At 41.5% G+C, this 13,300-nt stretch overlaps 1 protein-coding gene across 1 annotated transcript; it reads right to left on the bottom strand.

The window, feature by feature from the left end:
- Positions 1-298: 298 nt before the first annotated feature.
- On the bottom strand, positions 299-12,308 carry lmo4 (LIM domain only 4). Its single transcript, XM_005813177.3, has 5 exons — positions 11,721-12,308; positions 9,664-9,902; positions 4,707-4,803; positions 4,459-4,614; positions 299-1,247 (listed from the first exon to the last, which is right to left on the bottom strand). Exons 2-5 carry the CDS (start codon positions 9,897-9,899, stop codon positions 1,239-1,241), a joined length of 498 nt encoding a protein of 165 aa, XP_005813234.1. The 5' UTR covers positions 9,900-9,902; positions 11,721-12,308; the 3' UTR covers positions 299-1,238.
- Between the last annotated feature and the right edge of the window lie 992 nt (positions 12,309-13,300).

Below are 13,300 nucleotides of genomic sequence, written 5' to 3'. Positions count from 1 at the left end.
GGAGCTAGTTAATAGCATTACACAAGTGCTGTTTTTGTTTTGTTTGTCTTTTTCTACTAATTGCGTTGTTTTCCTCCCATTTCCTGTGTTTGCGACATTTTGGTTATGGCTGCCGCATTTTTCGTGTGCAGCGTTTTTTCTGTTGCATTTGGGGGGTTTTGTGTGTTTTGCAGTTCCACCTGGTTGCAGTGGGTTTCACTGGTTTGTGCGAGTTTCCACCTGTTGGTATTTCTGTCTCCAAAGCACATTTCACCCTTGAGAAATATACATACCAGGACCACAATGAATTTGAGGAGGCTTTAAAATCTTCCAATACTTTTATTATTTAAATACACCATACGGGAGCAAATGTCTCGGAAAATATCACAAATAAATTTCTCTTTCATTCATCATTTATATGTTGGGAATGATATCTACATTTCTGGCTATGAGCAGAACTTCTTCAGGTTGCCATGGTGTGAAGGGAAGGGAGCCGGATGCAGAGGGGTCAGATGTACTGTAGCCACACCTGGACAACAACATTTACATGCATACTGTACATACATGGTAGCTTTACAAATACACCACAAGTGTTCATGATTTGATTTCCACAAAATGCCACAGATATTTTATTTAAACCCCATTCATATATACATATACATATGAACACATATATGTATATATGAATCAAAACAGAAAGAGAACATATTCCCCCTTTTCTTGACAACACTTAAAATATAGAAAGTGAAATCACCACGTTTCTGGGAAATGAGGATAGAAAAGGAAAAGAGGACAAAACAAAGAAAAGTTCCCGCTTTCCCCCCAAAAGTGTCTTTAAACAAATGTGCAGCGTTGAAAAGTCTGCCACTCTTAAACCTAGTCTGTTTTTTTCTTTTCCGTCTTCGCTCAGTCACAACATCCTCTCAGTCAGTTGCTTTAACGACCTCTCTACCTGGAGAGTCCCCTTCTGATTACGATCAGTGTTAAAACTCCGAAGCGTTCCCGAGCGTTCTTGTCTCAGTTGTAGTAAGTGCAAATATCCACCCAGATTTGGGGAAAAGCCAAAGGTTGAAGGCTGGGAGTTAGGGGGCGGGGCCTTGAGGGTTGCGGAGATGAGAAGTCAGGTTACTGGTTAAGATGGGCGGAAGGTTCCTTTACGGCGAACGGGCCTGGGGTGCTGCTGATCCACGCTGTCTCAGGTGACAATGAGGAAGGGCTAAAATGAAGGCACACATCCTGCTTCCTGCACAGCTTCCCACCTAACACACCTAGCACGAAAAACAAACAGAAACGAGAGATTAGCAACGCACCGATCCACTATTTTCACTTCCAATACCGATATCTGAGGTTTAGTATCGGTCGATACCGATCTGATACAGAAAAAAACTGTGCTGAATTGACTTAAAATGTCTTTTTTTTTAAACAGACATAATGTACTGAATTACAAATGTATTGGCTAACTCTGTAACAGTGCAGCACACTTAAATACATCAATAGCTTTACAAGTAGAGATGTAAATGTTTGTATTAAGCGATTCAATTCAGACTTTTAGGGTAACAATTCGATTCAGAAACAATTTTTGATTCACAATGTTTTTCTATTCAAATAGTCTAGAGATTGTTTAAATTATCTGACAACAGGAAAAGAGTGTAAACAAAACCACCAATTATTTAAAACAATTTGATAAGTTTCCATACTGTATCAAAATCCTCCAGTTTATATTCCAACAAAAATAGGCTTATGAATGAAATTCTGTAACTTAAATTACCAGTATTAGGTTAGCTTACCTGACTAGGTTTGTCATACATTTTTTTTAAAAATCTCACAGAAAGTTTCAAATATAATTTTACAAAAAATTAAGCAAAATCTATTTTTAAGCGTTTTGAATCAATCCAAAATTCACAGGACAATATGTAGATGTAAAAATAAAGTGCAACAAGCCTTTCAAATGGTACAGAAACTGCAATTAGAAATTCTAAATATAATTTAAAAATAAATAATAAACAATGATGCCTAGAAATCCTAGAATTAGTCTTGAATAGATGTGCTCTTATAGATATCAGGTGCATTGTCACCGATGGTCGGTCTACAATTTTTGTCGAAATCAAAACTGATAAAGATATTAATATTGGATTGGTGCATCTCTAACAAACATCTCAGGTCAGCATTAAAAACAAGATGTTGAAGTGTTAAACGTGTCCACTCCACCTCCACCTGATTAATACATTTTCCACTAGCGCTTGTGTTTAATTTATTGATTAGCCAGGCTTTGAAAACCATCTGGTGTCCCATTTACTTAGCACCGACTCAAAAGTGCCTTCATGAGGTGATTCTCTTTGGTATAATTAGAAGCACGCTCCAGCATAACTGCAGGAGGTGCTCAAGCCTGTGAAACAGAAATACAGGGGGAGGAAACGCTATTATCTGTCTGGGTAAAAAAGAAAAAAGAAACAGCTTTAAACTTTTTCATCTTCCTCGTGTTTTTCTCTGCGATTCTAAGGGGTGATTTACTCCCCCCCCTTCATCCTTCAAATCACTAGGAGGGCTCGAGTCTATTAGTAATTGCAAACTCCGACTTTGGGGGCTAATTAAAGTGACTGACGCTGGGAGGGTCTTCCTCCCCTGGGTCAAAGCGAGCTCTGTTTGAGAGAGGTAATTTGTCTGCTCTGAACAAAGAGATTAGGCAGGAAGAAGCTGGAAAGGAAGTTGAAGATATGAGCGCACAAACGATCGCCGCAAAAATCGCAAATAATCAAAACGACTGCGGCCTGATGCATTGGTGCCATATTGATTCGGAGGGCCGGAGTCCTGCCAGATTCTGCTAAACGTGCCACAATGTGCTGGAGCAGCAGGATGATCCTCCACGTTTTCCCATGTGGAGCTAACAGAAGCATCCACTGAGCGCCTCTGTTTATTTAAATATCCTCTCCTCGCTCCGCTATAATTAAAGCACCGGGGCCAATATTCAGATTGCGTTTTAGCATCAATAATGCAGCACTTTTTTTTTTCTCCCACTACAATTGATGTCGGGGGCATAAATAAACAATGAAGCTTGGTATTTTACTACGCCGGCCGTGCTAACGGAGACGCTCTTAGCGCGTGGCTGACGACTTAAACAGACGTTTAAAATTAAGCTAGATAATACAACGGCTTTCAATTTAAATGTGAGGAGCTCTTAGAGCTCGGCGAGCCGATCTGTAAAAGTGACAAGCCCTTAAAAGGCCTTAATGGAGTTCTGCCTCTCCTCCACTCGCACGAGCACTCAAGGTGAAATGCATGCTCCCAATAATATGATTCCTCTTTTAGTCTATCTATGACACACTCCAAACACTCCCCCCCTATCCAGGTTTCTCTCAGCCTGTGTGTGTATCAATAAAACTCCTTGTTTTGAGGCAGAAATGATTAGATCTCCAGCAGGCAGAATGGAGCTACCCTGAGGAATGAAGTTATCCTTGTATATGATTAGGCGTTTTGTTTTGCTTTCACTGGGAGCATCAAGATGGAAGTTGTGATGACAGTTCTGGAGATACACTAGCTGCCCGGGGTGATCCCGTTTAGCCACACAAGGTCAGGAAAATCTGCTTTAAAGGTACTTCTCTGTTGTAAATACTCTCAAAATAATGTGCGACGACAATACAACACAGAGCATCTGCAGGATTTCATGGAGTACAACGTTTTTAAAATCAAACAAAACAAAACATGGATGCCAATTATTGCTCTGTGACATCACAAGAGGCTAGCCGATCAAACAGGCATCAGTAAACGTTACGGTAGTTGAGTTTTGGCATAGACTTTGAGGTGTTTGGGTTGTAAAGGTCATGGTGGAGATGCTGTAGGTATGGGCATTAGTGGTGCCCCCAGAACATGTTCTTAAGGGCCGGGGCCAGACCAGGCCAGTAAAATTCCAGGCTGCTCAGAAAGAAATGTAATTAATAAAATTTAGGGATGAACGATAGATCAGCACTAACATTGATATCAGCCAATATTAGTCATTTTTTAACATTTTGCTACGTTAGTTTAGCTTAACTTCTCTGGTTCTAACTGACTCTAAAGAGTAGTGGTAGAGGAGCACAGGAGTTCTGCAGGAAACATGTAGCATTTTGCTACTAAATAAATATGTTTAAAGGCAGAATCTGATTTTAAAAAATGAGGACAAATTACTTTGGTCATGCACACATGACCAAAGGCATGTGTTAGTGGACGATGTGTTGTTCTATATGTGACGAACTATATGAATATCTTGAGTGATTTTCCACCAAAGTCTGGTATGTAGCTTTAAACACTTTGTAAAAACAGAACAAAAACGTGTAGCCAAAGGAAGTTTGGATAAATTACTGAATTAAAATGTAACAAAGCCAGTCCAAGTTATTCTGATTGATCATCAAACGCCAATGTAAAGTGAGTAAATTCCCACTTTTCTCATTTCACTGCAATCTATAACTCACTAATAACAAACTTCCACCAGTGCAGTGGCCTTACCTTCTGGTCAGGCAGTAACGGGTTCGTCTGCAGAGAACTTAAATGGCCGTTGATGAGCGCTGTGGGTCTGTCGTGTTCGCAGAAGAGGCTGCCGTTGATGTAGTGGAACCGATCCCCGGGAACGAGCCGGTTCCGGCAGGTGGAACACGTGAAACACTTTGGGACAGGAAGAGAGGAACTGGATTAACCAACCCAATCTACTCACACACACCGCGAAACGCTGTACATGGGGGCGGTTTTGTTTTTACCTTGAGATGGTACACGTTGCCCTGCGCCCTCATCACCAACTCGCTGGCTGGAATTGACTGACCGCAGGCGCTGCAAGCTCCGCTGTTCCCAAATAACCTGCAAAAAGGCAGAGCGGGGGTTACTCTGCGCCTGCGTAGATTTCCGTAATGAACTGTGGGAACCCACACTTTAGCTTGCCAAGTTTTCTAGTCTACATGTCTCGACTCTTACGATCGAAAACACAAAGAAGAAGAAGAGATGGAAGAGGAGAAATGAATCCTTTAGAGCTCTTCTCAAGCCTCTCATGCTGAGACTACGTATTACTTTTACTGCATTTTTCTTTTCTGCAACCCAATAATAAGCAGGAACATAAGACATCAGGAGCTAAGAGGATTTGATTGTACGCCCAGGCAGGGACGCAGAGCTTTTGCCATTAGGACTCGTGTGAATGCTCTGTCAGTGCTGTGTTTCCATTAGAAACCCCGTAGCTTCTCTGGTTGATATATAATGTGCATGGGTTAACCTTTTCAATCATGGTGTCAACACTTTAGATTTGCTTCTGCTCATCTCTTTCGTCCCTAACCTTCTCTCTCTCTCTCTCTCTGCCTCTTGATAATGAAATGCTTGCTCCAGCTTCCCTTCTATCTTCCTTCTGAGTCCACAATTTAGATTACTTCATCTCGGTGAGCAGCAAACTGAATGAAATTTCGATTTGAGCAGAAAGTAATTTACTGGGATCTGGACCCATTTGTCATCATATCTCACTGGGTGTTTGCTCTATCACTGCACTTTTCCTAAGCAATCAAATAAGACCACGGCATCTGACATGCTCCGGAGAGAAAGAGGAGAGAGAGAGAGAGAGAAAGAGAGAGGGAAGAAAAAAAGGATGAGTGGTGGCAGTGGATCAGATAAAGTTGTTTGGCTTAAAAATAAATAAAATAAAATTAACAGGAAAACCGAGAACGTCTCGTCCGTTTTGCACTCTTGAGGAAGCTTTTCTTTATGAAAAGTATTTAAACGGAATCAGGGAGAGAATAAAAAGTGTTTGTGTCGTAACCCCCCCTCTCCTCCCCAAGCGGTCGTTAAGATACGACCGACAAAAACAAAACAAAAGTAGGAGCTCTCAGAGAAAACGGCTTTCAATAAGACGGCACCGAGCGGAAGCAAATGTTTTGTTGGCATCGTTTGGAAAGACTCCGTCAAAACTCAATTTCAGAAACTAATTAAATGGAGACTGTTGCCGCGACGCTGCCAGTTTTGGGTTCTCTCGGAAACAAACGTGTATATATATATATTTATATATAAATGTATATTATTTATTTTTTTGTATCTATTTAAATATATAACTTGCTTTAAGAGACGTGACGAGAAAGCGCTGGAGTTTTATCTGCATGAAAGCTTTTTGAGAGGTGTTGAAACAAAGCCTATGAAGGTCCACAAAGCAACACGAAGCAGGTTAATTATTTTACCAGGGATACAGAGGCAGAGGGAGAAGGGAAAGGAGTGGTGGGAGGGGGGGGGGGGCAGCCCTGGATACTGTTTGATTTAAGGAGCCCAGGCCTTTAGGTGCTCAATTAAGTTGCTGTAGCATTTTGAACTTGGGCCCTAATGGCCCCCCCCTCCACAGCTCGGGAGTGAAGTCGACACGGCGGGTCAGCATAATTAAGGCCAAGGGGACTCCTAATTACAATGACACATCTGGTTTCTGCTTTCCCTCCTTTCAGAATAATCGTAATAATAATAATAATAATAATGAATAATAATAAAAACAACAGTTACTGACAGTGTTTCAAGAGGAAACGCTTTGATTTATCCCTTTCTCCGACTGGATCTGATTAAATTAAATATCAAAACAACACCAACAATCAGAAAGAAAAAAAAGAGAAAGGAACCCATTCCGAGCTGTCTGTTGAGTATATAGGCGATGACTATTGGATTTCATTTCAGCAGTGACTGCTGGGTGAAATATAGCATGGCTTGGTGCTGGGCTGTCTGGTAAATGCAGACCTCGTTCGCTGAGACCTTTGAGTAGGGTAAAATTACCCCCACAACAATGATTTCTGCAACACAGTCCATTAAAAATGCCTCTCTACATCAGCAGCCAAAGCACCTTAAAAGCACTAGGCCATATTGATACTGAAGCGAGGCTTTGCATAATGGCAAGAGCTGCATTAGAGAGGGAGGGGGGGGGGGGGGTTGTGAGGATGACGGAGGGCTGGCACAGATCGTTGTGTGTGTGTGTGTGTGTGTGTTTTGGGAGCAGGGGGTTGAGGGAGGATGAGGAGGGCTTGTGTATGTGTGTGTGTTGGAAGTGGAGGGTGGGATCAGCCAAATTACACTTGGTTAATTCAGAGTAACAGATCTGGCCCCAAGTGAATTGAAGGCCTTGAATTAATTCTGATATGACAAATCAAGATAAACGTTTCCTCTAAATTGCATGCGATTTAATTAATTTCTGAGATCCCCCCCCTTTTTTTCCTTTCCTCTTCCCTGGCCCTAATAAGTTCACATTCTCTCATGCTGTCATAGTGCTTGAGTGGGCAGACTTCAAAGTGATATTAAATAACCAACTATTAGATTTACCTCACACGTTCTATTGGAAAAGTGCCATTTAATTACCTTGGCTTATTCAATTAAGCCGACCGCATTCTCTCCCGAATCCAGCAGCCGCGAGTAAATTAATTCCCCCCTCCGCCAGCCAGCGGCCCGCAGAAATAACATCACCTCTGGCTGGAGACAACACGAGGCACAACTTTCGCTTGGAAGTGGAGGCGCCGCCCTCTGGACCAGACACAGCTGGATTTGACGCCTAAAAATATATGTTGCATGTTCTGTTTGGAAAAGTCAGTCTGCCCCTTTAAGATAAAGAACAGAGGAGCTGGAGGGGGGAGCAAATGGCCTTCACAATAATCCCTCTTCTCTATCTGTCTTTCTCTCCTGCTTCTCTCAAAAGCCAATTTGGTTAATTAAATGTTTTGTTTGCGGTGCGGCTCTCATTCATTTCGGACACGTCACTGGTAGCGGATACAAGCCAGGGACCAGATCTCATTAGATAAAACCCATCAGGACTAAAGGAAATGGAGGGGGGACTATAATTAAAGCATTTAATTGTGTCGACTCACTGTCACATGCCTGCTCCCCCCCAACACATCAACCAACCAACCAACCACCACTTCTGGTCTTATCTCTACAGAGATCTCTCCGTTCCATAATATGCTTTTCAGTTCTTCCAACCAAGCAAGCTCTCATTACAAGTGGAAAGGTGTATCCACACACACACATACACACCCCAATCTCCATTTCTCCCACGCACACGTATGCACTCGGCTTTCCAGTTTTAATTATGTTATAGTACCATTATGAATGAAGTACCCCATTGACTTCCCTGTGTTTTTTATGAGGTGGGAGTAGGAGCTGAGAGCCACACTTTACCATTTCAATTAATTGTGCAGTTTGGTTTTTTTTCGGTTGTTTTTTTCCCCCTTGTTGACTGCAGTGTTGTTCCGTCTTCACTGAAACATTGAGTTAAGCTGTGTTTTAACTTTTTAACATGACACACCACCCATTCTCATCTGTTTGAAAAAATTCAGAGTTCAATTCAGAGCCGGATCGACTAATTTCACAAGATCAGGTGTCATTTCCTTCTCTATAACTCACATCTGCAACTCAGTGGTTCACCTGTTGTACTATGATATGATCCATTATGTAAAATGTCTTCCTCTAGCTCACCACATCAAGCATGGAGGAAATGTATAACTTTCTTTGGGTTATTGGTGTGAAACTTGTTTAATTCCTTTTATTCAAATTTACAACACACTAAGTGTGTTTTGTGTGTTTCCATTTTGCTAGATCACTCAAAAGCTACATGACAAAACCTCAGGGTGAGTTTCCACCAAAATCCATCTCAGCTCGCCTTGCAACCAGGGCCGGATTTAAAAGGATGTGGGCCCCCGGGGCTGGATCCAGCTTTGTTGTCCTCCAGTTTATGGTGGGCATTTATCGTATTGTTAATAATTTATTGTGATAAAAGTCTTGTCATAAGAGTTTTGAGTTAGCATTGGCTAACATCAAATTCCAGTGGATGTTAAAAAACAGCCTAAAATTTTTTTTAGAAATATTTTCTCCATTGTTTTTTTCCACGAGGGCATCAATAAATGTCAGTAAATTTGAAAATATAGTTGAGTCAGTTTAGTAACATAATCCACAAGTCTTTAAGTATGTGGCATCCTGAATAAGATTGTTTCAAATAGGAATGCTTTTCAAGACATAATTTGTTTGTGGCGCTATGAATTCTGTCATGCAGTTATTTAAAAACTAAGTGACATATCGTTTTTTATCACCATTTTCACCTTTATCACAATAGCACTAAAAAATATTGTGAAAAAAGTCTGTACCACCCTCCCTACCTCCACTAAGTAAAAAATCTTTTACTAATGCAAATTACAGGACATTAATAGATAGATAGCCCTGTACATTGGTAGATATGAACTGATTGTACGTTGAATATGTCCTGTAGCCAGTAACTCCATATTGTTTCCAAAGAAAGTGACTAACTTTATCATTTTCAAAAGCTTGAATAATGTTTATATTCACAAAAATCCTAAAATAATACAACTCACTTGATTGGGGCTTATGAGTTTTGCATAAAATAATACAACTTTGTTACTTTATAATACATTTTTTAAATAAAACATCCAATCATTAAAAAATACTAATTTTTGGAGCCCCCCTCAAAATTGTGGCCCTGGGCTACTGCCATTTTCTGGCTCAGCTTGCAACAGTTTAAGAAATCTCTGCTGAAAACTGATCAAAAACTCCCAAAAACTCTTGTTTGACTCAGTGGTGCCAAGCAGGGAAAAATCCCACCAATTTTATGCTGGTGTTTCTTCAACCTGCTCAGAAACTTTCTGTCAGTAAGTCAACTTGTTGACACTTACAAGCAGGACGAAATCGAGCACAGTGTCCCGACTTCCTCACCTGATGTAGTCGTTTCTGCAGAGGATCATGCCGCTTTTCGTGTAGCACGACGTGCCTATTTCGCCCAGCTGGGCCTGGCAGCAGGAACACTTGAGGCAGCGGCTGTGCCAGTAGCTGTCCATGGTGTAGAGGAGGAAGCGGTCGGCGATTTTGCCCCCGCAGCCCGCGCATCGCTTCCAGGACAGGGAGCCCGTCCCCACCGCTGGTGGCTGGCTGTTGCCTCCGGGATTCACCATTGTCTTTTTTTAAAAAAAGAAAAGAAAAGGTCAATGTCAGACATGCGGTTTGTACCATTACCTGAGAGAGAAATTTAATCGAAATACCAATGCACAAATGAATCCGCTGAGGTCGAGATCAGCCAGTTTTCCCCTATTATTGATCGTCAGATATTATTTTCTTATTCATTAAATGTATCAAAGCGATAAACTCCCACTTCCTCAGATTTATAAACACTGTAATTGGCAGCACTAACCTTATGACATAGAGATGCATCAATACCGATTTCTGATTTTCTTTGGAGGTCTGATTCCATTTTTTGTATTCACACATCACCAATGTTATCTGATTTTTTTTATTAATCTGAGCACAGTGCATGACAAAATAATAATTTTTACTGTTGCTTTATGAGTTTATTGATCAAAAATGTAAGTTCTTAGTCCTGATGCTGGTACTGGAGTTTTTTTCAGCTATGAGGGCAAAACTGGCCTTTCCTTGACCATCTAACTAGTGCGTTTTCACTTTTTTTTTCAGTTTAGCAATAAATTATCAGATGAAGATTGAGATTTATACCTGTCATGATCATTTTGCGTATTGAAGAATGAGTCGGGATCTCGTATTCGCAAAAACAATCAGATTTCAAAGGACAGGCACCCAAAAACAAAACAGAAAATCGGTATTGGTTAAGTCTGATTGGTTCATAATTAGGCATAATTTATGCAAGCTAAAACAAAGAAGGAAAAAAAATCACATTTCAACAACTAACAGGTAGTACAGTCCAGCCTTCTCAAGACACTGCTCTTGTGCCAACTGTCAATCCAAAAATCACAACACAATCTTAGTAAATTCATCGCTGTTTTCAGTCATTTTTCTTTTGCTCAAACATGAAACACTAAAACAGAAGCGGATGGAGTTTTGTCGCTCCTGCTCCCTGTTTACTAGCAGTTGATACTGGCAGGAGCTTCAAGAGAAGAGCTTTGAGTGAGACATGCACAGCCCAGCACTGAGACTTTGCAGACAAACCTGCTGTAATGACTGTAATCTAATGATTCACCCACAAAATTAATGTGGAGCTCTTTTAGATGTAATCCCTACCAATTTGATCAGGCCTGACTAGCCACGATGAAGCAAGAAGAAAAAAAAAATCTTTGTTGAAAGCCAGGTAGGCCAATTAGAGTTAGGATGGGGGGGAGGGGACAGGAAAGGAGGGGAGAGAGGGAGATAGAGAAAAGCATTCAGTAAGCCCATTAGCCATGGCTCTTAGGGACAAACCACTGCCTACCTTAGTGTTGATTAGATCTAAAAGGAGATGAATTTAAAAAAAAAAAGAAGAAGAGAGAGCTGAAAGTGACCCCCTGGATGAGCAGGTCAGACTATAGTCAAATTTCATTTAGGGGAGGGAGTTTCTGGGGGGTTTCTTAGCTGAGGGATAGAAGGGGCAGGAGAGAGGAGGAGCGCAAAGGAAGTGTGTGTGTGTGTGTGTGCGTGTGTGTGTGCATGTGTGTGTGTGTGTGTGAGAGAGAGAGTGGAGGGGGTGGGGGGTGGCTTTTAACTTAAATGGGCTAACTCAAGTAATTACACGACCGTTCAATTTGGGCAAAGAGACCAAGACATAGAAATACAACACAGCGGAGAGGGAGGAAAACGCTCGTGGCTGCTTCTTCGAAATAGAAAATAAGCTATGCGACTTCATATTGGAGTTATTATGAAGTAATAGCGTGGAAATTGGATAATAGGTGATAGCATGATAGCATAAAAGGCGCAGGCGGACTGTAACACTACTACAGCATTCCAGCGGAAAACATAAACACACCGCGTAGCTGCAGGACTCGGATACTCACCTTGTTTGTTTCTCTTAAGTGTTATGGCAGTAAAGTTGGCGACGCAGTTGAACAGGTTGGTCCCAAAAACAAGTACAGGTAAAAAAAAAAAAATTATAAAAAAGAAATGAAAGAATTACGCGGACGCAGAACCGCGCGCGCTGGCCTCGAGCTCCGCGCGACAAGCGGAACCCAGCGCGGAACAACCCGAGTCGGCTCGTTCACAGGCAGCAGTGGCAGCAGCAGCGCGCGGACCGGAGAGAGAGAGAGACCGAGAGCAAATGGAGTTTTCAGATAGTATTTCCAGTGGATGTTCGGCCCTTCTGCTGTCACCGCTTTACTGCTTTTTTCTCTTTGCGTAGAAACGAAAGGATTCCACAGCAAGACGTTGTGTGAGGTCTCCGCATGCCGTAACGTTCCCCAAAAAGCTTGAAGTGCGTGTTGTGGCAAAAAAAAGGGGGGGGGAGGTAGAAGGAGGAAAATAAGGTGGAAGTGGAGGAAGAGCGAGGCAGGCGGAGAAGATGGAAACTGACTGTCCGCACTCCGTCTAGTCTGGTCTGGTCGGTGCGTCCCGCAAGCAGCTTGTTCTACATGTGTCGCTGACAGCAAGAAATCTTCAGTAAAACCCTCCTTAGCTGTCTGACGGAAGCGACGCCTCGGCCAATCAGCTCGCAGTCCATTTAGGAGGAAAACAATCTCAGCCTATCATGGAGAAGTGATATTGACTGGACACACAGACATGCAGGAATGGAAACAGAGGTAAGAGAGGCTGGAGTAGGCAGAGTCAAATGTGCGTATTGAAAACAAGCTTATAAGAGCCAAAAGCCACAAAAAAGAAAGAAAAAAAAATAGTATCTGTTTAAGTTCATGTTCTAATTCTATACTTTTTTTCTAATTAATGTATCGATAATAGTACTGAAAATATTTATTTTAACTGCATACAATAGGTATTTAAAGGATTTAGCGATTGGTAGGATCACAACGAAAGGAGCTCTGCTTTTATTCTTAATGCTCCCTTTAAGAACACTTACAAATGCGCCACAAGCTGCATGGCAACACGCAGTAGGTTACATTCACCTCACGTCAGAGTTTAATTAGTTGACATTCAATAACTACTTAGTTTACTGAGGGTGACTCCAACCTCTGGGAAATATCAGGGCTTTACAGCTGCGTAGTGGCGCCATCGTCTGTCACCGAGAATAATAGCAGCGAGATCGGCTGTCGTTTACAACCTCATTAAGCTGCAGGTCATTGGTTTCAACACCTATTAAGGCTAATCTGCAAGACCTCGATTTGGCTGAGATCCTTTAATTATTGCACTATTGCAGTCTGTTTTTTAATCTATGACCGCGTTTGATGAGAATACAGTTTTGCTGCATGGCATCTAGCCACTTCTGAAAAGAGAGATGAGAACTTTTCTTTCTGTTGCGTGTAGAGTGCCTTGGTGAAGTATTTTATACCCTAGAATAATTTGTTAGGTTACAATCACAACTTTAATGTTAATTTATTAGGATCTAATGCGACCCAACAGAACATAACATATGAATCTTAACGTGAGGAAAAAGGCACAAAATATTCGAAATAGAAAACCAAAAAATTCT

This window comes from Xiphophorus maculatus, chromosome 9 (genome assembly GCF_002775205.1).
Source record: "Xiphophorus maculatus strain JP 163 A chromosome 9, X_maculatus-5.0-male, whole genome shotgun sequence".
In the NCBI taxonomy this organism is placed as follows: Eukaryota; Metazoa; Chordata; class Actinopteri; order Cyprinodontiformes; family Poeciliidae; genus Xiphophorus; species Xiphophorus maculatus.
This window is presented reverse-complemented; position numbering and strand designations above follow the sequence as displayed.